The sequence below is a fragment of the Vigna radiata genome, unplaced genomic scaffold (genome assembly GCF_000741045.1).
Source record: "Vigna radiata var. radiata cultivar VC1973A unplaced genomic scaffold, Vradiata_ver6 scaffold_100, whole genome shotgun sequence".
NCBI lineage: Eukaryota > Viridiplantae > Streptophyta > Magnoliopsida > Fabales > Fabaceae > Vigna > Vigna radiata.
The window spans coordinates 967,830-991,412 of NW_014544133.1; the positions used below are offsets into that span (position 1 = coordinate 967,830).

Genomic DNA, 23,583 nt, shown 5'->3' on the forward strand with positions numbered 1-23,583 from the left:
TTTTCTTCTCAATTGACACTGACACTTGATTCAAATACCATAAACAAATTGAAGAACAATAATCTGGTGAACTCTGGTCTTCACCCTCTAGGTTTTTCTTGAGTGGAAAGGGGATTGCCACGTGGCAGTCTCTTATTGGCTGAGTTTGTCACCTAACTGGACTAATTGGACATGTCATTTAATTTTGGCCATGCAAGCAACTCTGTCGTTAGTTTTTTAACGCCGTTACCAAAAAGGACCTATTTGCACAGCTTTTGCAAAAGCTAGGACTTAAGTGAACTTTTTAAAAAAGGGAGGAACACTTTGAACAAACCCTCCCAAAAGAGGGACCATAATAAGTATTAAACCTACTTTATTTTATTAAAGATAATAATTAATCAATTAAAAACTCAAAAAATATTTATATGTTTTCAATATTTATACATAAATATAAGTTTAGTTTGCAAACCTTATTTTTACCAAAAAAAAAAATAAGTTTAGAAGTATAGTTTGTTATCTCTAGCTTTTTGACATTACTAGAGTCATCCCAATTATTTAATTTGTATAAGTATATCCACTTCTTGAATGACTATCATTATCATATCCACCACTTCCATGACTCTCATTCCTAGATCTCCCACCGGAATGATTGTCATCATCACCTCCATATCTTCCACCATAACCACTACCAGAACGACCTTTCTCACCATATCCACTACCAGAACGACCTCCATCACCTCCATATCCATCACCATAGCCACCACTAGAGTGACCATGACCCTCATAACCACTACCAGAATGGCCTCCACCATAACCACTGCTTGGACGACCTCCACCACTAGAAAATCCATCACCACCATAACCACCACTAGTACGATTTCCCCCACTAGAAATTCCATCACCACCATACCCACTTCCAGAACGACCATCATAACCACTGCCTGAACGGCCTCCACCACTAGAAATTCCATCGCCTCCATAACCACTGCTTGAACGACCTCCATCACTAGAAATTCCATCACCATAGCCACTGTTAGAACGACCTCCACCACTAGAAATTCCATCACCATAGCCACTGTTAGAACGGCCTCCACCACTAGAAATTCCATCGCCTCCATAACCACTGCTTGAACGACCTCCACCACTAGAAATTCCATCACCATAGCCACTGTTAGAACGACCTCCACCACTGGAAATTCTATCACCACCATAACCGCTGTTCGAACGACCTCCCCCACTGGAAATTCCGTCCCCGCCGTATCCACTACTGGAATGACCATCACCACCATAACCTACACCAGAACGATCTCCACCAGAACGACCTGCATCATCATACGCACTACCAGACTTATAGTCATGGCTACTCGAACGTCCACTTCCTCCATATTCACTTTCTGATCTACCACTTTTCCCATAACCACTGCTAGTGCGGTTATCACTGTCATGCTTGCTACTAGAATGGGTGGTGGTGGAGGTGTTGTTCCATTTAGTAGTTGAGTCATTAAGGTGGAGAAAATCATCAACCTTGTCACCGACTGCATTTGCAATGCTACCAGCAGCATTTGAAATAGCAGATTGTGTTGCATTCTTTGCAGAAGATAACATGTCCATGGGAGAATGTTGTTGATCTTGACCGCTAGAAGAGGAGTTGCGACTGGAATCCATTGTTGCAAGAATGAATAATGTTTATTGACTTTGTGATTTGTATTGGTTAGATTGTATGAATTGAAAGATGGGTATTTGTAAGAGAAAGGGAATGGAAAGATCTCACAGTAGCTATGGTTGAGGTGATGGAGTTGGATCATGTGCGTTTCTCCTTCTCCATCGGAACTTTTGACCTTTTCTATGTTCTTAACGTATTCTTCGATCTTTCTACATTTTTCTATTCAAAATTTCTTAAATAAAAAGTGCCAAAGAAAATGACTAAATATAAAAACATATTTTAAAATAGTATAAAGTTAATAAATAAATAAATAAATATACTATGTGTGTTTAAATTTATTTTCTTAATTTTGATTCTTGTAAAATAGAAAATACTGTAAATTTTCTGCCAATTTTTTAATTAATGGCATCACGTGCATACAGGTGTGCCTTTACATGTTATTTTATAAGTCAGGGATATAATATATTTTGATCCATCACTACTTTATAAGGATTTTTCTTTCAAAAAATTATAAAACCTAGAAGATTGAATAGAAATCTTTTAAATGAAGTACATTTTTAAATAAGAATTGAAATTATGATTAGTCACTTGATTAGCTCTTCCAATTAAAATCGATACATATACAACTGTTTAATAAAAAATAATAATTTTGTTAACACTCGTGGTGTGATTTGGTTATACTTTTGTTTTTAAAATACATCTAATTGGACATCAAATATACATAGGATCCTGGTTTGAGAATAGAAATAAAAAAAATATATAATTCAAATAAATTTATTTTTGAAATTTGGTATAAATTTGTTTTCCAATAATATATATATATATATATATATATATATATATGAAGTTGAAATCTCATACTTAATGTAATATCTTACCTATTTGATTAAGGTGATCTCGATCCAACATACTTTGAATTATCTTAAACAATTATTCATACTTGTATAATATAATCTCGTTTTGTAATGATTGAGATCATATCAACCTCATTCCATTACAACAAAAAAGAGATTAAGAGTTAAAGTATTCTATGAACATCATTAACTAGCTTAGTTATGGTAAGTATGACCAAGACCTATCCAGGTGAAGGTCATAAACCTAGTACTATTTATGAGATAAAATAACTTAAGAGTTGAAATGTCTTTTATAGGTACACTCCCTTTCAACTTAGGACAAGAACTAGATTCAAAGACATATCAGCTAGGAGGTTGAAGAGTGAAGATAAAATAAGCTTCTTATGGAATCTTTGCAATGTGCTTTCAGTATTGCAAGAACATTATGTGTGTGTGTGCGGGGGTGTGCGTGCGTGTGTGTGTGCGTGTGAGTGTGTGTATGTGTGTCTTTATGTGTGTGTGTGTCTATGTGTATGTATGCTTATGTGTGTACGTGTGTATCTTTGTGTGTATGTGTGTCTGTATGTCTATGTGTGTATGTTTGTGTGCGTATGTGTGTATGTATGTCCTTGTGTGTTTGTGTGTTTATGTGTGTCTATGTTTCTATGTGTGTGTATGTGCGCACGCGCGTGTCTAATTAGATTTAGAGACATATCAGCTAGGAGGTTAAAGAGTGAAGATAAAATAAGCTTCTTATGGAGTCTTTGCAATGTGCTTTTAGCATTGCAAGATAACATAACTTAAGCGTTGAAATGTCTTTTATAGGTACACTCTCTTTCAACTTAGGAAGAGAACTAAATTTAGAGACATATCAGCTAGGAGGTTCAAGAGTGAAGATAAAATAAGCTTCTTATGGAGTCTTTGCAGTGTGCTTTTAGTATTGCAAGAACATTATGTGTGTGTATCTATGTGTTTGTGTGTGTGTTGGCTACAAAACCAACGGCAAGTGCACCGGTCGCAGCGTAGCAAGTGATAAATATCGTTCTCTCCCAAGGGACTTGTGCAACACATGACAACTCTTCCTTTTATAACTCAATTAAACATCAAAGTGCACAAAACAACACAAGAAACTCTTTTTGGTATTTTATCAAACTGTTGGTGTGCAAGAAATTTAACATAGTGTATTTACAATTTNTCAAGACTAGAGTTCATCCACTTCATTCTCATGCATTTACAAACAACTCAATTCCATCAATTAAGTGTTCAATTTCATTTCTAAGTTCAAGTCATATTTTCCAATACATCAAGAACCATAATTCATGCATGGGTGATTAATCCAAAGCAAGCATTAAGCATAAAATCAAATACTAACATTGAAATGGAAAAGCATATGCATTAACATCACAAAATACACAAGATTCAGTTTATTACATCTAATCTCAACAAATAGGAAAAACTCTCAATGGTGGAGAACTTAGGGTTCACAAAATTGAAGAGATAGGGAAGAAATTGGAAACAAAGAGAAGATGCAAAGCCTTTCCGAAGGTTCTATGCAGTTGCTCCATGCTCCATTTGTGTCTCCCCTTCGCATCTCCATCTCCAATTTGTGACCCATCTTCTTCCTTAACCCAAAAGGGGCAAAATCACCATTAATGAAGCTTGAAGACCCAAGGAGGAGTGAGAGAGCTTCCCAACACCCCAAATAGCCTCCAAGGGCCTCTCCCAATCTCTCTAGGTGAAGAATGAAGTGTAGGAGGAGAATAATCCCCAAAAATCGCGAGACACATGTTTAAATAACCCACTTTGACACATTAGCGAAAAAGGGCGCCCAACCTCCTTCTAGGGCGCCCAGGCGCCAAGTTTTGGGTGAAACAACAAAAAAGGGCGCCCAACCCCCTTCTAGGGCGCCCGGGCGCCACATTTTTTAGTGGAACAGCGTAAAAGGGCGCCCAGCCCCCTTCTGTGGCGCCCCAACCCCCTTTTGAGGGGCCAGGCTTGACAATTTTGACAGCATTCTAAAATTTAGGCTCTTGTGCAATTTCAAAGGCGTCCAACATGGGTATTTGCTTCAAATTGATCTTTTATTGTCCCAAAACATGTTCCCTCGAGTTCTTGCTTGCTTTCTTCTACTAGAATTGTTTCCTATTCATTTATTTCACACTATCAAACAAAGAGATTAGATGTAAAAACAAGCAAATAAAACACAAGAAAACTAGAAAACACATTAAACGTGAGGATAAAACAAGGTAAAAGCTATGAAGGAATTGATTTGTTCACAAAATATACACACACAAACACGTTAAATCAACCTTTATCAGTGTGTTTGTGTCTGTCTGTGTGTTTGTTTGTGTGTCTCTATATCTATATGTGTTTGTGTGTGTGTCTGTGAGTATGTGTGTGTATGTGTGGGCGCGTGTTTAATTTTATCTTTTTCAGACATCATCCCACACATGTGCGTGTCTAATTTTATCTTTTTCAGATATCATCCCACCTTGCTCAAAGGAGGAATAGTATTATTTAAGATGGTCTATAAGTGTTGGCTACAAACAAAGTCCCACATCAAATAAAATAAGAGATGGACATGAGTTTATATACACATAAGATATCTCCATTGGTAAGAGACCTTTTGGAGTGGTACCAAAAGCAAATCCGCGAAGGCTTGGTACAAAGCGGACAATATCTTACTAGTGTGGAAACTTATGTGTGTGTTGAACCTCCCTACAACTGATATCAAAGCCCATGGTTCAGGTCTAGAGATTGGGCTTAGACGAGTACGACCCTCATAAGAAAAGACTTCCGTTGTAGGGGAGGTGGAGAACCATAATCCTTTGTTTGAGGGGAGGATGTTGGGTAAAAAAAAGTCTCACATCGAATAAAATAAGAGATAGACATGGGTTTATATACACATAAGATACCTCCATTGATAAGAAGCCTTTTGTAGTGGTACCAAAAGCAAATCCGTAACGACTTGACCCAAAGCGGACAATATCTTACCAGTGTGGAAACTTATGTGTGTATTGAAGCTCCCTACAATAAGTTATGTATACATATGACAACTTCTTTTTATCCATAAAATAACTAAAATAGAATAATATAAAATAGGTTTTATAATTTTAGAACAAATATATGGTAAATGTAACATCCCAATTTTTTACTTACTAAAATTTATAGTTAACACAAGTTACATAATTAAAATAAAAAATTATTTCTCTCTTATTTGAAATCTCAAAAAAAAAGTTTCTTTTACAAACGTAGACTTTATTAAAAAGGAAAAACTTAAGACTAAAAGATTGTTCCAAAATAAAACTCTTTCCACTGAAACCATAATACGTCTCCTAATTGTTGTGTATATCCATCTATATTTTCTTTATCATTTGTTTCTGTATAAAAATATGAAAATCGCAATCACACACAAATAAATAAGAGCGAGCTAACATACAAACAATCAACCTTACAATCACAATTCACAACCTAACAATATAAAAATCAAATCATATCCCTTAACCAACATTCTAATCCGACCCATGATCATATTAATGAGTGTATATTTATGCCCTCAATTAACCTTTAATATTATATTCTTAATTGGTTATGTGTTTTGAAAGATTGTTTTAAGTAGGATTTGTTATTATTGGGTTTATTGAGCATGAGATACAAAAACATGTTAAAGATGGTTTTTTAGTTCTTCTTTAGATATTTTGAAGTGTTTTAGTACAACTACAATTAAGTTAAATTCATGGAGGTGTGAAAATAAATTGATTAAAGATTCATCACACCTTAAAGATAAATCCAAGAATATAAAATTATCAAAATCATAAAAAGCCAATCCAAGCATAGCATGAAAAAAATAAAGAAAAACATTAAAAAGTGAAGAAGTTTGGTTAAACCAAGAAGAGGAAACAATCAACCAAAATTGGACCTTGTTTTCTCTATCCTTTTTTAGAAATTTATTGGTAATTCTTTATGATATAAGATAATTTGAGGCAAATATATCTTTAGATTTTTTAATTGATATTTTTAAGTAATTATCTTATTTAACTATATTAATAAATATCAACAAATGATATTTGTCAAATATTTTTTAATATAAAAAAATCTTAAATATTTTTAAATGACCATAACAACCAAATATATCTTGAAAAATTGGATTTATAAAGTAATGAAAGAGATTAGATTATAAAAAAAGATTACATAAAAAAACCATACAAAACTCAATTCAATTTATATATAAAGAAACTTAGATAAACACGTTAAAGAAAATTTTTGTCTTCTCCACCATCTTTCACTTGTCCCTCTATTCTCTTCTATTTTTATTTTATATGGAATGTTAAAGCCTTTAGGTTTTGATTTGGTTATTCTTTCTTAACTAGATTAGGATATTATAATAAAATAAATTTGTTTATTTTTTTTATTCTTTGAATTATTTTATTGTATAGATATATTTGTTTGTTATGAATAGTTATTTGAAGTTAAAAGATTAATTATTTAAAAATAAAATTGAAAAACATTTACATACACTAAAAGAGTAAATTTCTATTATTACTTATATATATATATATATATATATATATATATATATATATATATATATATTGTATTTAGAATTTTTTATGAATTATTTCTTTTAATATAGAATATTAACTCAGATTAAAATACATATAAATGTTTACAAACATTCATGTGTTTTTATAGCTTTTAGTCCATAGTGTTGATCATTCTTATTTGTATCATTCTCTCCTTTCGTGTAACACTAATTATAGCATATAAAAATGATAATCAACAAAGTAGGATAATCTAGCACAATTTTATAACGCATAATCATTTCTAATAAGTTATTTTCATTAAATTGATTAAAAATATTTCATCAAACTTAAGCTGATAATAAGGATGATTTGTTTTATTTATATAATTACAATAATCCTAATATGAATGTTGATGAGAAATCATTGATCATTTCAAGTAATTTTACAAAAATATCAAATTGCATCAAATTTTCATAAATTAAAACCAATTGATTCTTACGCATTATAACTAAATTGAAACTTAAACAACTGAAGGACCAACTTAATATTTAAAAAAAAAAAAAACAGAAACTAAATGACTAATTAAATCTTAATATTATCTTATAATGAAAAGTTATAACTTTGAACTTTTTATGGGAATGAATTATATTAATGCAGATTTGGACACGAAATTAAAATTAATTACCTAAAAAAAATAAAAAAATTGGTTTTACATTTCAATATTTAAATTAAACCTTATTATAGTCTTTTATTAACTAATATTAGTTTGGATTTTTTTTTAAAGGTCAAATTTTCTTAAATATTACAAACTCATAATTTTTCATATTCAAATACTCAAAGTCCTATAACAAATCGTTAAAATATTAACGACATTAAAATCTTAACCACAAAATATGAATCATAAATATCTTCCAAAATTATGGATAAAATCTACTATATTTTTCATACTAAAATTACTTTCTCAAAAGTCACAATCCTTTACCAACCATGAGATCTAAAATTTCTAAATGTCAGAATGACAACATCTTCAGTGTTTGTGTTTGTTTCCAAACGTAAGCTACGTCACAAACTGTCAAAAGTGTTGACATCTCTCTCATGCTGTTGATACAATGACAACATAATGTGAGACCATGTCAGCGATATCATCCATTATGAATCCCCTCAAAAACATATTCATACAAAACAACAAATTTAGCTCATTACCATCATTTCATAACTAATTATATTATTATATGTAAAGTATATTAACTTTAGCATTAAACAGTTTTAGCAGCAATACTTTATGTTATTTAATTAGCAGAATGCAGAAAAATCTCCACACAAACATAACAAAAAGTTAAACTCATAAAAGGCTTTGCCAAACTTAGAAAACAGATGATGTTTTGTGAATGACAACATAGTGAGGCCTTGATGATGTTTATATATAAAGAAAGCTCCTGGTCCAAGAAAGTGAATCTGTTGTTTTTCTCATCATCAAAATGTTTCAGTCAAGTCATAAGGTTTATCTCAGAGGAGTGAATCTGAGAACACAAAGCTGGTTTGCAATTCATATCATCATTTGTTGGTATTTTGGTGAATTTACTTTGTGTTCTCAGGTCACCCCTTTGAGCCAACCTGTTGACATTCACCAAAAGGTGAATCCTTCTTCCTAAGTTTCTCATCTTTTACAACCTGTTTCATGTTTTCAGATTTCGGAGAATGTTGCTGAGGTTGCCTTTTTGTATGGTATAGATATCGATGTTGTTATTTTTGCATTTCATTTTGTATGTTTTTCCTCTACAGCTCTCTTTTATTGGAGAAAAAAAGTGGATTATGTTCTTTTCAATCAAAGGGAGTTGTAGGGGAAAAATATAGAAAATACAGTGTAAAAATGATATCATTGTGGTATACAAGTGCTTGTGGTTGCAGCTGTTTGCAGAGTTTTTGAAGAGAAAATGGCCTTATTGTGTGAATTCTTATATGCATCAGTTTTAGGAACGCAAAATGTAGAAGATTCCATTGGCAAGATAAGACTCACCATGTCTTCTTTTACTTCTTTTTTTTCTTTAAGTTGATGGTACTAATTGTGTTTAACTATGGTATAAATTGGAGGTTCTGTCTATTTTTGTGTTTATTTTGGTGCAGGAAAATTAAGGACAATGAAAAGTTAAAATACAGATGTAAGCAATTTTCAAGAAGTTCTTCTCTTGAAAAAGAAAAAAATAAGTTGTCTCAATTCTAAAGCTTAAGTGCTTAATAATTGATGTGGCAATGTTGGTGGAAGGTATTTCAAGTACAAAGAAAGCATAAAATTCAAGATGGTTTTTTTTTTTTTATGGTGTATTGATCAATGTTTCATCTCAAAATAATATAATTTAAATAAGATATGAATAATAGGATTGAGATAGTATTTCTATCATTCATTTTTAATTCAATATTAACCAACCATTTGTGTGATATTAATTGAGTAAAGAAATATTTTGTATCACAAAAATAATGATATCATGAGACATTTTTACCTTCATTTAATACAGAATATAAAGATAAAATGGTTATAAAAAGTAAACTTTTATAAAAGTAAAAGTAATTAAAAATAATATTAAATAAATGTAAAAAATTTAGGTGTGTCAAAAATCATTTTTGGTATCACAAAAGGAAAAAAAAAAATACCAACATGTTAACCAAAATGTGTATTGCTTTTAGTTTAAGTTAAATCCTCCTTTTAATGTTTATCCAAAGATGCTATAAATCTAGTCTATTTGTGTATAGAAGGAGACCGACCACGTATTAGAATTTTAGAAGGTTGTCTTTTTTTTTATTGAGATACTTGTTCTCACGAAATTTTTGTACTTAATTAAAATAGTGTATTGATACATGTAGATTGGATCTAACAAAAAGACTAATTCCCCACAAAATGGACTATGGAAAGCAAATAATAATAATAACATATTACACTTAATAGAAAAAGTATTAAAATTCAAATTAAAATTTTAGATGAATTTTTTTATTAACACTTAACAGAAAAAAAAAATCAAATTCGTTTTCATTTAAAATAGTGTCTCAAAAAAATTAATTTTTTTTAAATGGTCTATAAACTAATTTTAATTTATAGAAAAACTATTTTATTCTTTTAAAAAAATTATCATAAAAAGATTCATCCAATATGTTGTTAAGCTCGTAAATCTTAATGGTGTTAGTAATCGTGTGATACAAGATACTGATTAGAAAAAACGCATTTTTAGTTAATGAGATGAAATTGAATCTTAAAATAAAATAAAAAACTACATGTAATTAAGAATGTATCTAACTCCTCATAACAAAAATTGTACAATGTATATTGAATTTTTTAGATTTAATTGCTTAGTCAGTCCTTCCTTTCATTTATGTGTGTCAATTTAGTTTTCATTAACTTCGTCCCCACGTAGTGTGTATCAATTAAGTCTATTGAGTTAACTTTGCATAAAAGGAATTAACTATACAGTGATGTGGCAACATAATATGCATTTTCTTCTCTCTCTTAAGAGAAAAAAAGAATATTTTTGTTTTTAATGCATACTTTGTTATCAATCACCACAAAATTAACTTTGTGTCTGCAAAATTAAAGGAATGGACTTAATTGATGTACATTATACAACGTGAGGACCAAGTTGACACATTTTTAAAAATGAATACTAAGTTGACACACAACAATGAAAGTAGGGACAAGATAAGCAATTAAACCTTTAATTTTTAATAAAAAATTAGAATTAATTATTTTTTCAAAACTTTTAATCAATTTAGTTCCAAACTTTATAAATATATTAATTTAAATTTTTTAACTAAATTTTGTTAAATTTATTTCACATTTCAAAACATGTTTTATGATAGTATTTGAAATATTTACATCGTTTAACATATTTATACCATTTCAATGTCATCATAAAAAGTGTTTGAAAGGTTAAATAAACTTAACAAAATATTATTAAAAGGACTAAATAGACGGATTTCTAAAGATGAAAAATTAAATTGTGTTAAAGTTTGGAAGAAATACTAATTTTAATTTTTACTTAAAAGATAAAAAACATATTTAAGTTTTTTAATATCATCTTTTTCTAACCTATAGGAGTGGTACTAATACTCACTATAAGAAGTGGTGTGAATACTCAGTGAGATCCTAGAAAAGCAAAAGTCGTATAATTTCGAAAAAGATTAGTAGAACATCTTAAGAGTTTTTAAGAGAGAATTGGATATAGCTTAGGATTGAGTGAACTAGTATAAAGTTCATAGTTTATTACTTTACTATTGAAAAGTTTTTCATTTGCTTTTATCTCAAAAACTAGCGTCTAACATCTCACAGTCTTTAAAGATATACACATATGTTTTACATGTTACTAGAAGCTACTTTGTACAAAGACTTGAAAAGTTATATTCCATAATTCATCCTTTGTTAAAACCTTCAAAAAGCCTTGTGAAGCATTATCATTTGAGAATATTTTTATTTGTTAATCTCTCTAACACTCATCAGACACCATTTGCCAAAAGCTTGGAAAACATTATTCACCCTCTCCCTTCTAGTGTTCTCCTATGGTTATGAGTATACATGATATAAGCATGTGAGAAGAACCTCAGGGAGAGGTTCTATAATTTAAGACAATGCTAGTGAATGCTTGACAGACAGATTTCAGAAAGGAGATATCTTGATATTCTATCAATCATTCAATTTATTTTGAAAGGAATGGGGTGAGGAAGATAATGACAAGAAGTCTTTCCACTAGACTTTTGAATCCTAGGAGTGAAAGATTAACCCCATGAGTAGTATGTTGAAATACTCTTGTTTATATCTCTATAGAGTAATTACTACAAGTATACACTTCATTGAAGTCTATGTCAAAGCATGTATTTGGATATTGAATCTAGAGTAAATTGTTTATATGTTTATATGATTGATAGAATGTTATAAAGGTTAAACCAATATGAAATATGTTAAGTTGTTTATGATAATTCTTTTTTAATACTAGCTTATCCCGCCTTCTTTTCTATATATGTTTTGTTTTCTCTTTTACAATAATCACCTATTGATGTGAGTAAATGATGAGATATGTGTTAACTTGCCGATGATGAAGATAAATAATGTTGTTGAGTGATGCTAATAGATTTTAATTATAAGTTAGTAAAATAGCTTCCACTTTAAAAAGACTTATTAGTTATCTATAGCCTTTATTGATATAGTTATTTACTATGAATAATTATGATAATATTTTGTATATTTTCTATCTATCTCCTCATTATTATTAAAATATATGATGTTTTATTTAATAATTTAAAGTATTAAAAAGAATTTACAAATATCAATAATTAATTAAAATATTAATTAAAACAAGAAGATTTTAAGACTCACTCCTTAAAATAAAATATAATTCATAATATGTAAATTAATATCTTTTATAATTTTCCTTATTGTGTGTGTGTATATCTCTATCTATTGATTCAGTTTGTGATTTACCTTTTTTTTTTCTCGTTGTGTGTATGCTACTTAGATTCGAGGAAATCTTCCGTTATTGTCTTTCCGAACTTTACTCTCCGAAAAAAAAAAAAAAAATCCCAAATGCTTTAGAATTTTGACATTGTATTGCAGTGGCTACCTGAGAAACGTGAAAAATCAGTGAGAGAAGAAAACGATAGAGATGGAAGTGGACAGCGAGAAGAAGCAACAATACTTGAAAGAGAAGGACTTGTTCAAAGCAGCTGAAGAAGGTGATACTGCAACGTTCCAAGCTCTCTCCGCTGAAACTCTCTCCAAAGCGCTCTCTCTCAGAAACGAAGATGCTCGCTCCCTTCTCCACGTTGCCGCCTCTTTCGGCCACTCCCAGGTACCCTTTTGCTCCTTTTCAAAAGGGTCTCTTTGTTTTTCCTTCAATTGTTATAAATGTGCATTCGTTGTGCATTTGCTACCACACTTTGAAATTAGGGTTTTTTGGTTGCTGGAATCGTTGTTTTTATTGTTGTTTCTTGGAATGAATTTGTTTAGGTGGTGAAGACACTGTTATCTTGTGATGGGTCTGCTTGTGTGGTGAATAGCTCCGATGAGGAAGGTTGGGCACCACTTCACTCCGCCGCCAGCATTGGGAATTTGGAGATAGTAGATACTCTATTGAGCAAAGGTCAAAAGAATGCTCTTTTTCTAAAGTTAACTCTACACATCGCTTTTTACTTAATTATCATTATTATTTATTCTTGATCTCAATCAGTACCGTTTTCCCCCTTCAGAATTGAAGTGTAATCTGGGTGGATAAGTTGTTAGTTTCTGTTTGCTAAGAATGATGATTGACTTTGTTGGAGATCTCACATGATATATAGATATGGCCAAATAATAATACATATATGGTTGAAATTCTCATCTTATTAAGTAAGTTTTGTAAGAATGAATTAGGTTTAAATTTCATCCTAGTGAAAGGTTTGTTGTGTTTATTGTGTTATCTGTTATTTGGCATTCCTCTATTCACATGTCTAATCATTAGGGGAGTGTTAGAAATCTCACGTCTTTTATAGATATGGCCACAACTTCCATAATATGGCCAAATAATAATATATAGATGAGTACAAAGCTAGTCTTACTAAGCCAGTTTTGTAGTGTTAAAAGTTGAGTTAACTTCCTAAGAGATTTGAATGCAACTTTATTGTGAGACTTGATATTAGGAAAGATGTTGTACAATGGTTTTAGGAAAAAAGTTCCGGTGACTGTGACCTATAGATGCAAGATTTTTTGGGGTTCTGTGAAGGCATTACAATCATAAGTTCAGCTGCATTGGTCAGTAGTCTACCACATTATCAAGGATTGTGATGAAACCATAATTGTGAGGGTAGCCACGATTTAAAACCCTTGGAGCTGGTACTATTATTTGGTTATAGTTGCTTATTAATAGTCATCTTCTCTATGTGGTTTCTCTGATGTTTGATTTCAATTTCTTAGTATTCTATAATAGAGTTGAGGATTTGATGTGCATCTTTCTCCATGTTCATTGTGTTCCAGCCTTTTACTGCACATTGTGCCCATCTTTTTGCTCTGTTCAGATTGCGGATTAGTGGGAAGCTTTTATATTTATGTAGTTTGTGATGAAAATGGTGGTAACAGTTTGTTGGGTGCTTTCAATTGTCAATTTTGGATTTCTATTAATTTTCATTTTCTATATCGTTGATTGAATATGTAAGCTACTATTGTGAGCTGCATGTATTTTGTAAATTGTGGAATTGCTCTTGAACAATCACAAGTCTATTGATAAAATGTAGCTCCTGTGTGATAACCTATACCTTACCAGACTAAAACTTCTTTTGCTAAAGATTCATCAATCATCTCAAAAATGTGCGCTACATGTATTTTGTAAATTGTGGAATTGCTCTTGAAGAATCACGAGTCTATTGATAAAATGTAGCTCCTGTGTGATAACCTATACCTTTCCAGACTAAAACTTCTTTTGCTAAAGATTCATCAATCATCTCAAAAATGTTCTTGTTCCTCGTGTTTGGTAGGAGCTGATGTTAATATGAAAAATCATGGGGGTCGCTCTGCTTTACACTATGCAGCCAGCAAAGGTTGGATGAAGATTGCTGAAATCCTCATCTCCCATGATGCCAAGATTAATATGAAGGATAAGGTTGTAGCCTGGAAACATTTGATGGGTTTGTAACATTAGTTTCACTGTATCCCTTTTCTTCATAATCGCATTGTTAAAGATAACATGTATACTAATTTAGTGTATGTCTTGTACTTAATCAGATTGGTAGCACTCCATTGCACCGAGCAGCCAGCACTGGTAAATCTGATGTGTGTGAACTTTTGATTGAAGAAGGAGCAGAGGTTGACATTACGGATAGAATTGGTCAAACTCCTCTGATGAATGCTGTGATTTGCCATAACAAAGAGGTATGCTTATTTTATATGTGAGCATGCAGACGTGTGTACTCTGCAATAGCAAAAGTACACTTTGAACCATCTGAACAATTTTACTCAGAAATATGTTGATTGTTCAAAAATCATAACTGAATCGTGAAGTCTTTTCTCTTTATTTGGTGCACTCTTAACAAATACCTCTCCCCACTCATTTCAAATTAAAATTATGTTTGGGCCTTGCTTGTAGTGCCTGGTCAACAACATTGAAGCATTTAACGCCAGGCTTGAGCTGTGTAATACTAACTGTACTTTGCTAGTTCCTCATGGTTTCTTATTCTGTCATGCTGTCTCACTAGTCACTACCTTTTTTTTTTTAATCTTAAAAATAGTGGGAAGGGTTTGGTCTTCTAAGTATAAATGAATGCATGCATTCTGCATAGAGGGGAATTCTCATAAAATAAATAATTTTTGGTTCTTATATTAAAAACAAAAGGGTTCATACATATTTGATTCTTACATTTTGCATCTTATTTTTATGTAATATTAAATATAAAAGTTGGTTAGTTGCAATGGCATATAATTTTCTATTCCACTATTAATTGGTTTACTGGTTCTATGTAAGTCCAGCAATTAAGAATGAAGGTTGATACCCAAACATTTTCTAGTCAAGACTCTAATAAACTGCTGCTTTTCTTTTGGCATTTGAAAAGGAAATTCTGGCCAGTAGTTGTTAGAGATGTTGGCTATGTTTGACAAAACTATCTAGTAACTTGTTATATGGAGTACATTTCATGAATGATGAGGAATGTTTTGATGACAGTTTTGTTATTGGAGTCCTATAATTATTGAGCATTATACATTAACTCTTGGGGCATAAACCTTTTTGATGTGTATGTTTTACAGGTAGCTCTCCTTCTGATAAGACATGGAGCAGATGTGGATGTGGAGGATAAGGAAGGGTACACAGTACTTGGTCGTGCTACAGATGAATTAAGACCTATATTAATTGATGCTGCCAAGGCCATGTTGGAGTAATACATCTGTAAGAAAATGAGAAAATTTTATCAGTATAAAAGAGCAGAATTGTGGAAGTTATATTATTGCGATTCATTAGTAGTGGTTTTCTGCAAAAATTCAGACCATTCCCTATGTATTTATAAGGTAAAGATGTTCCTTTATAGAATAAAACTAGTTTATATATAACTAATTTTAAGGAAATTATTCATTAGTTTCTTCAAAATCAAAATTTTAACTTCTATATAAGCAAGTTTTAGTTTATAGAAAATGTTGTGAACTTGTCGTGTCTCTACCTCGCATTCAAAGTGAGGCACATCTCGTCAGATTTCCTATTAGTCTTGTAAGATTTTGCCAAGATAAAAAAAATAGGAAAAATTAGTAGAATATCGATAAATTATATATCAAATATCGAATAATTTAATTTGGCTATAATATTAAAGTTAATTTAATTATGAAACAAGATATTATTTATCGAGTTTATTGCAAAATATTTACTATAATTTTTAATATAAAGTAGTCATATTAATTATAAGTTATTAAAATTTCATATGAACTAGTCACATTAAGTTATTAAAATGAGTGAGTAGATGCATGTTGGTGCAGTGATGTTGCTCCTTTATAATTTATCCCTCTCCTGGCTTTACATGTGCTATTACTGCTAAGTGAGTTTTCTGTTGGAATCTTCATTTCTAAAAATGAGTAAATAGAAAAAGAAGTATGATATTACTTGGAACTACTATAAAAATCTTCCAGACTACAAATAAAGTATTAATTTTAGATATCATAAATTTTAATCAATTATAATTAAATAATTAATTACCAAATTGTTTAGATATTTTTAGATTTTATTTTATACACTTTCATATTTTGAACTTTTATATTTAGTTAGACTTAGTTTAGAAAACCAAGAACTATTAGATTATGACTATTGAAACATGTAATATAATATGTTATAATAAAAAAAATATTAATTCTTTTAATAAAATGTTTGTGGCAGCTAGCTTTTTCTTTTTACCTTCTTTTTTCTCTTTTCGATTTTTCTCTTTTATCATTCTTGCTTTTGTTGTGCAACTTCTTCGGTTCAAAGTTTTTCTTCTTCGTTGCTTTTCTTTTACCTCTGCAACAATAATCTTTTTCTCTTAAAAATTCCGTTTTGTATGTGTTTTTACTTTCTCTTAGATTTCTCCTAGCGGTTCGGGGGTATAGTTAATGTCAACTACTAATATCTAGGTAACCAGGGTTCAAATGTTATCCTTTGCTTAAAATTTCTCATATCTGTTTGTTTGTTCAAAAGGTATTTGTAGAAGATATTCTGATATCAAAGTTAATTTAACATTTGACAATTTAGATATTAATATTGTAATAAATGTTATTATCTACCTTTTTACTTCAAACCTATATTTATATATTTTAGAGTCAACTTTTGATTAGCAACGATGTAACTGTGGTCCAATTGGTGATAATCACTCTTTACCTTAAGTTAATCAACATTAGAGTTAATATTTTTGTCAATTGGCTATTCAAATTGCCTTTTAGGCTATCCAATCACAAGAATGGTTTGTGAAGGAGTCTCATTAACAGTTGACTGTTTGGTCTGTGACTGACTAGATGGTCATACGGTACATAGGTCCCCCCAAGCTCGAGCATGTCATGATAGGTGAAGGTGTTTGTAATGGGATGAGACTTTTGTCGTTAGATCTCTTTTGAAGTAACCTCGGCCTTAGCCACTCGTCTGGTTAGCCTTTACATCATTCGGTTGAGTAGTTAATGATTTTAAAAATTTTGAAATCTTACCGTTGAGGGAAAGATACGTGACACTTTGAGCCTTGCCCTAACTGAAATTCGTAGAGTTTGATGTTGTGAGTCATTGGATTTGGCTTGAACCAATGGTTGAGAATGGTTGACGGGGAGGTGCCTTTTGGCTATAAATACGGGTAGGTCTCGCTTGTCATTTTCACCTTTCCCTTCAACTTTTTTTTTTTGTCAACCGGTTGTCCAACTCTTCTTTGTCTTTCAGGTAGTATTTTCGACTATTGATTTGTCATTGTATGAGGAGTCTGTGAAGAGGGGCAATCGAAGGTATGATGATGACACATTGTCATCATCGTTATCATTGTTGGTTTCTTCTTTGATTTTATGATGAATCGAGCGAAAATCAAACTCAATCAATAATGTAAATACAACAAGGCCACTTGAGTCACTTTTGTCGCGTTTGATGTGGCATTAGAAATTGATGTGGCCAATCAGGGGGATGTGGTCGACCAGTCGCTTTTGATCGTGACAGGCTATGATTACACATCCTATGAAGTCGGAAAGTATGTCACTTGCTTCTGTAAGAGGAACCAACTGCAATGGTCTACCGAGCGGACTTTATTAAGTCCTTTACAGATGCTTAGAGCTTCAACCTCATTATTTACAAAGGGAATAAGAAGGTGTTCCATGAAAAGGATGGTAGCTCTAAAGACTTTTTCTTCATGTACATGTGTTTTTCAAAGACCTTCTCATTTGTCTCTCATTCGACGACTTTCAAATGGGTGTGCTGAGGGAGACCTAGCACCAACTCAACTTCATCCGAATGTATGGAATTTCATGTAAGCATTTGTGGTGTTGTACACTGATCTTGGCATCATTCCCACTCTCCCCCTCTTTTTGCAATATTTTTTGTACATAGCCCAACATTAAGAAGGGTTGGTCTCCCTCATCTTTAAGAAAGGGAGGTAGTTGTTTAGGTTATATGTCACCTCCTTTAAGGGGTTAAAGATCAAGTACTTTAAAGTTGAAATATCGAAGACTGATCGATCCAAAGTTTTTGTTGAGGTCGTCAGTCCAAATGTCTCTTTTAATTTAAAGAGTTTAAGAACAAGTACTTCAAAATTTGAATAACGAAAACTGATCGGTCCAAAATTTTTGTTAAGGTTGGTCAACGCAAATATCTCCTATAGTGAACCGAGAGTCTGAAGAAAATAACCTTATGATATAAGGTGGCAATGACATTGATCAAGATAAAAACCTTGTAATTAACCGATAATGATAAATTAATTATAATTTTTATTTATAATAATAACTATTTTAGATATTCATCATTTTTAATTTATAAAGTAGAGTAAGTTAGTCAATATATTATTAATTATTTTAGTTTCTAAAATTAGTTGCTATTCAATGACTTTTTTTTTATGAGAATATTTAATATTTATTTTCAAGAATTAAAAGCATTTAATAATATGTATTTAGTTTTCTTCCCATTAAACATTTAAAACATTATTTTTAAACTTTCTATTTATAAATAAAATACTTCTGATTTCACTTTTAGCATGCGTAAAATTTATTCACAGTATTTCATCTCATAGATCATGATACAATATGGAAATACATATATTTTCTTATTAAAAAATATTTATTATTTAATAATCTCCATGCATATCCCATTTTCTTTTCATGTATTTAATTATTGGTGATATTTGAAAATATGTATGTGTAAATATCAGTTTAATTATTTTTAATCATGAAATTTAGGATAATTCTAGTTTTTATCCTCAAATTTACTTTTTTAAGTCTCTTAAAATTGAAAAAAAAAAAATCAATCCCTAAACAGTAAATGTTAAACCTTTATTTTTAAATTTAGGAGACTACAAAATTATCTCAAATATTAAGAACTAAAAGCATAATGAAATCTTAATTTTTTTGTTGTAATCTTGCCTAATTAATTTTAAATATTTTATAAATGTAATATCTAAATAGTTTTCAATTTAAACATTGTAAATTCAATATGATCTTATTACATAATCTATTTGACTTCTTTACACTATTTATAAGTGATAAAATTTAAAAGAAGAAAACTAAACTTACCAACATCATATCTAATTTATTATTATTTAATTTCTTTAATAAGATATTAATTATTAATGAAAATTTAAATTTAGTTAAATAAAAACATAAAAATGACCATATTAAAAAGTGTACAAGTTTAATAGTTAAAGCAAAATATAGCAGAGTAAAAAATTAAGATAACATAAAATAGATTATACAAGGAAGCAATATGAGCCTTCTGTTTCTGCTCTCCCTTATCTCATTTGCCTTTTCCTTCTCAGTGTTCTGCAGAGAAGGGAGAAGCCAACCATGGTTTCCACTTCACTACCCTCTTTCATTCAGATGTCATCCACAAATTCCTCTTTCACTGAAAAACTCAGCAACCCTCAAAACAAGTTTCAAATTTCTTTGCCTTTTCCTTCTCTTCCTTCATGCAAACCACTTCAAAACTCAGTTCCTTTTGCTGCTTCACTTGCCATTCTTCTTTGGTCAACCCCTGGTAGTTTCTAGTACCATGTGTTGCTGCTTTTTCATGTATTATGTTGTCTCATTATGTGCTGTTGTGTTGCCTGAAAGTTTATTCATTGGGTAAAGCATAAACATCCTAATTACTAACTGAAAGTCTGAGCCTTTTCATATTCTGCAGCAAATGCTGGATTCATGTCTGGAATTTCTGGTCTAGAGGCTGTTCCTGGTCCTCAGCTACCACAGATTGACTTTCTCAAAAATCTCAATGGTCCCAACTTGAACTGTTGTGCTTCTGTTTGCTGAAATCAGCTCAAATTGATGAAACTTAAACTGGGTTCATAATTTCTGTTTTGCAGATGAAAACCAGAAGAAATATGCAGAGAATGATGAAAGAATTAAGTCTTCTCCTTTGCTGAAGAAACTGCTTGAGCAATCCAAGTTGAATAAAGAGAAGTAATCTTTTTATTTTAACTGCGTGTGTTATTTGCAAAGTCAAAACCTCATGATGCTGCAATTGACTACATAGATGGTCAATGACAATTTTTCTGTCACAACATCAATTTTTCTGTGTTTTCTGTGACTGTATTTCATTTACATTTGAGACTGCATTGGCCACAATTGTTTGCTGTAGAAATGTTAGCACACACTCTAGTATAGTATTTTGACATTAAACTGTGTAGCTTTTTCTCCTTATTTGTTAACTTTTTAGTATATTTTAGACAATAATCATAGAATGAGTTATCAACCATGTGCTTCAAAGTTTGAAACCTAATATTATTCCTGTGATGAATAATGAGTAAATTACTCTCTTTTTCCAAACTCTTAGAAGTCCCACGTTAACTGGAGATAAAACCAATTCAGAGTATATAAGTAGCTTAGGTACAAACTTTATTTTTTATACTGATTTTGTGGGGTTGAGTAGGATTTAAAGTTCACTCCTTAACGTAGTATCATAAACTATCCAAACGATATTTGTTATTTGTTAGATATATTGTTTCACCTGTTATCAATTTGTTGCGTCTAGTGTCACGAAGAAACAATAACAGTTTGTTGGTCTTCAGGAACCGTAAAGAAATTGAGAACAAGTACTGCATAAGAGGAGCAGAATGGGGAGTTGGAGATTGTTCTACAGAGGGAATGTCTCCAGCGGAGAGAGAGAAATTCATAGCTATGTTGAAGCAAAAGGCTGGAGTAGAGTAACATGATCATATAGAGAAGAAAAGATAAATGAAAAAGGTTTCATATATATAAATTATAAACAGATGCAACTTTTAGCATTTAGAATTGTACAAGGTGAAGAAACAATTAGGCCTATTGCAGATTTTCATAATTTGTTATGAACCCTTCCCACATGATTTATTTATGTGTATTTTTTCAGAAAGAAAAACTCATACATCTTCTTGATTCCTACTTTAGATGGTTTCATCTGATTTTCCTTTATGCTTCTTTGCCCCTCTCTTGCTATGTTACCAGCATTCTTGTGCAGGTTTATCACATCCAAATTAGTTGACAGTTGGTAAAATCTGATAAGCATTCTAATAACAGAAAGTAATCAAAACCATATAGTTCAAAACCTTTCACAAATAAACATAAAAATAGGTGTGAGGGTCAAACTCTGATCTCACATGCATGTATAAATAATTTATAAGTAAAAAAATATTCTTTAATACACTTAATTTATTTATATTTATTTGACATTATTTTTTTCTATATTTTTTTCTTGAAAAAATACAAAATTTTATATTTTTATGATATTTATTTTTATAATCTATATTTATTTGTGTAAAAGTATCTCGAGATACTATTATTCATCTATTCATGTCAATACTTTGAGCTAAGATTTGGCTTCTGTTTATCTAAATTTTGAAGAGAATGTCTTGAATGCAATCTTAAGAATCAAACTTTTTTTTTATTGGTTAATAAAACAATTTATGATAAAATATATCATAATTTTATGTAAAAAATATTTTTCGAGTTTTTTTTTATGTAAATAATATTAAATTTTCGTAATTAATTTTATTGGATATTTCTTTTTTCATAAATAATCAAATTATTCCATTTAATTTTTGTTGGGAGATAGTTAATCTTAAACTAAAATTGTTTAACATTATTCTATAATATTCTATAAGCTATATATGCATTTGAAAAAAAAAAGAAAGTTATTGTTTTTATATAATTAAAAATGTCATTTGGTTATCATTTTTCAATTCTATAATTTACTTTAAGATATTTAATTCAGAAAATAAATCCAATTCACAGAAATTTAAGAAACTATCATGTTTCAAAGATTTTTTTAGCGTTTAAACAATTTTTTGTTTCAAAATTATATAATTTACTGACTTTAATTTTGTAATACTAAATAAAAAATCAAATTTAAAGTATGGTAATTATTTATCTACAATATAAAGTAATGAATCTTAAATTATTCTTAAAGAAGAGATTGTACAATTTTATTCTTAACATTTTCATCATATTTTTTTTCAAGTGTTTAAATTAAATTATTTGACAATTGATTAACATAATACCTTATCATATAATGCTTTGATTAATAGGATTCATTGTACAACAATATGTTCCTAAAAATAAGTACAATTATGTATATATCTAAATCTTGAGACATAGCACGTGAATGTGTGTTGAATTGTGTCCTTTTCCCCTTGCCTCTTCTCTTCATCGCCATCTTAAGTTCTCTTTGCTCACGTAAAATCACTCAAATTTTTTAATAATATTTTTATATAATATATCTGTCATATTTTATTAATTTATTATTTAATTATTATTATATTGACATATTTTAAACTTAATAAAAATAATAATTAATTAATATATTAACATATTATAAAAATCTATATTAATATATCATTATTCTTGTACTATCAAGTTACGTACTAAAAAACATTGGTTTATTGAGTGCTTTTCCTAGCACTAGTACGTTCCTGTTTCAAATATAAGAGATTTTTTGTTTTTTTTTTCCGTCTCAGAAAAACTTAATTATTAAAATTTTTACATCAATAAAATATAAAACTAATTTTCAATATATAAACAGAGTAATTCTTATCTTATAATTTAATTTTATGATAACGAATTAGATTTAAACTTAATTTCTAATATAATGTTATTAGTAATATATTTAGAAATTAAGGCATTGATACATATGTAGATTCATTTTCTCTGTTTTCTCATTATTTCCTTTGTTGTGATAGATTTACTTGCACGTCCAAATTAAGAATATGGATAGATACACTAAAAATTTGGTTAATATAATCTTTTCATATTTAGGAATTACACTTCATTTAAATTCAAAGAATATGGTTTAAAATATATATATTTTTTTTTCTAAAATTATCGTGAGTATTACAGGATTCACTTAGATATTATTTTGTTTGAAATTGATTGAAATATTATCCTTTGTACCTTGATGACATGTTTGTTTATTCGCAATTATTT

The 23,583-nt window shown here is 30.2% G+C and overlaps 3 protein-coding genes across 3 annotated transcripts; 2 read left to right on the forward strand and 1 right to left on the reverse strand.

Annotated features, from left to right (window-relative positions):
- Nucleotides 1-534: 534 nt before the first annotated feature.
- Nucleotides 535-1,839, reverse strand: LOC106755280 (glycine-rich cell wall structural protein 1.0-like). The gene has a single exon (XM_014637395.2). The coding sequence runs from the start codon at nucleotides 1,642-1,644 to the stop codon at nucleotides 535-537; it is 1,110 nt and encodes a 369-aa protein (XP_014492881.1). The 5' UTR covers nucleotides 1,645-1,839.
- A 10,633-nt stretch (nucleotides 1,840-12,472) lies between these two features.
- Nucleotides 12,473-16,047, forward strand: LOC106755286 (26S proteasome non-ATPase regulatory subunit 10). Its single transcript, XM_014637400.2, has 5 exons — nucleotides 12,473-12,826; nucleotides 12,985-13,117; nucleotides 14,484-14,608; nucleotides 14,731-14,877; nucleotides 15,748-16,047. Exons 1-5 carry the CDS (start codon nucleotides 12,641-12,643, stop codon nucleotides 15,877-15,879), a joined length of 723 nt encoding a protein of 240 aa, XP_014492886.1. The 5' UTR covers nucleotides 12,473-12,640; the 3' UTR covers nucleotides 15,880-16,047.
- Nucleotides 16,048-19,898: 3,851 nt separating this feature from the next.
- On the forward strand, nucleotides 19,899-21,566 carry LOC106755288. Its single transcript, XM_014637403.2, has 4 exons — nucleotides 19,899-20,167; nucleotides 20,315-20,404; nucleotides 20,493-20,589; nucleotides 21,198-21,566. Exons 1-4 carry the CDS (start codon nucleotides 19,978-19,980, stop codon nucleotides 21,334-21,336), a joined length of 516 nt encoding a protein of 171 aa, XP_014492889.1. The 5' UTR covers nucleotides 19,899-19,977; the 3' UTR covers nucleotides 21,337-21,566.
- The last annotated feature ends 2,017 nt before the right edge of the window (nucleotides 21,567-23,583 follow it).

What these genes read in the sequence shown, in the direction of transcription:
- LOC106755280 (XM_014637395.2), bottom strand. Translation starts at nt 1,644, where the DNA reads ATGGATTCCAGTCGCAACTCCTCTTCTAGCGGTCAAGATCAACAACAT.
- LOC106755286 (XM_014637400.2), top strand. Translation starts at nt 12,641, where the DNA reads ATGGAAGTGGACAGCGAGAAGAAGCAACAATACTTGAAAGAGAAGGAC. An exon ending in AGATACTCTATTGAGCAAAG is followed by an intron (nt 13,118 to 14,483) that starts GTCAAAAGAATG and finishes CGTGTTTGGTAG; the next exon opens with GAGCTGATGTTAATATGAAA. An exon ending in TGATTTGCCATAACAAAGAG is followed by an intron (nt 14,878 to 15,747) that starts GTATGCTTATTT and finishes TATGTTTTACAG; the next exon opens with GTAGCTCTCCTTCTGATAAG.
- LOC106755288 (XM_014637403.2), top strand. Translation starts at nt 19,978, where the DNA reads ATGGTTTCCACTTCACTACCCTCTTTCATTCAGATGTCATCCACAAAT. An exon ending in TCTTCTTTGGTCAACCCCTG is followed by an intron (nt 20,168 to 20,314) that starts GTAGTTTCTAGT and finishes CATATTCTGCAG; the next exon opens with CAAATGCTGGATTCATGTCT. An exon ending in TCCAAGTTGAATAAAGAGAA is followed by an intron (nt 20,590 to 21,197) that starts GTAATCTTTTTA and finishes GTTGGTCTTCAG; the next exon opens with GAACCGTAAAGAAATTGAGA.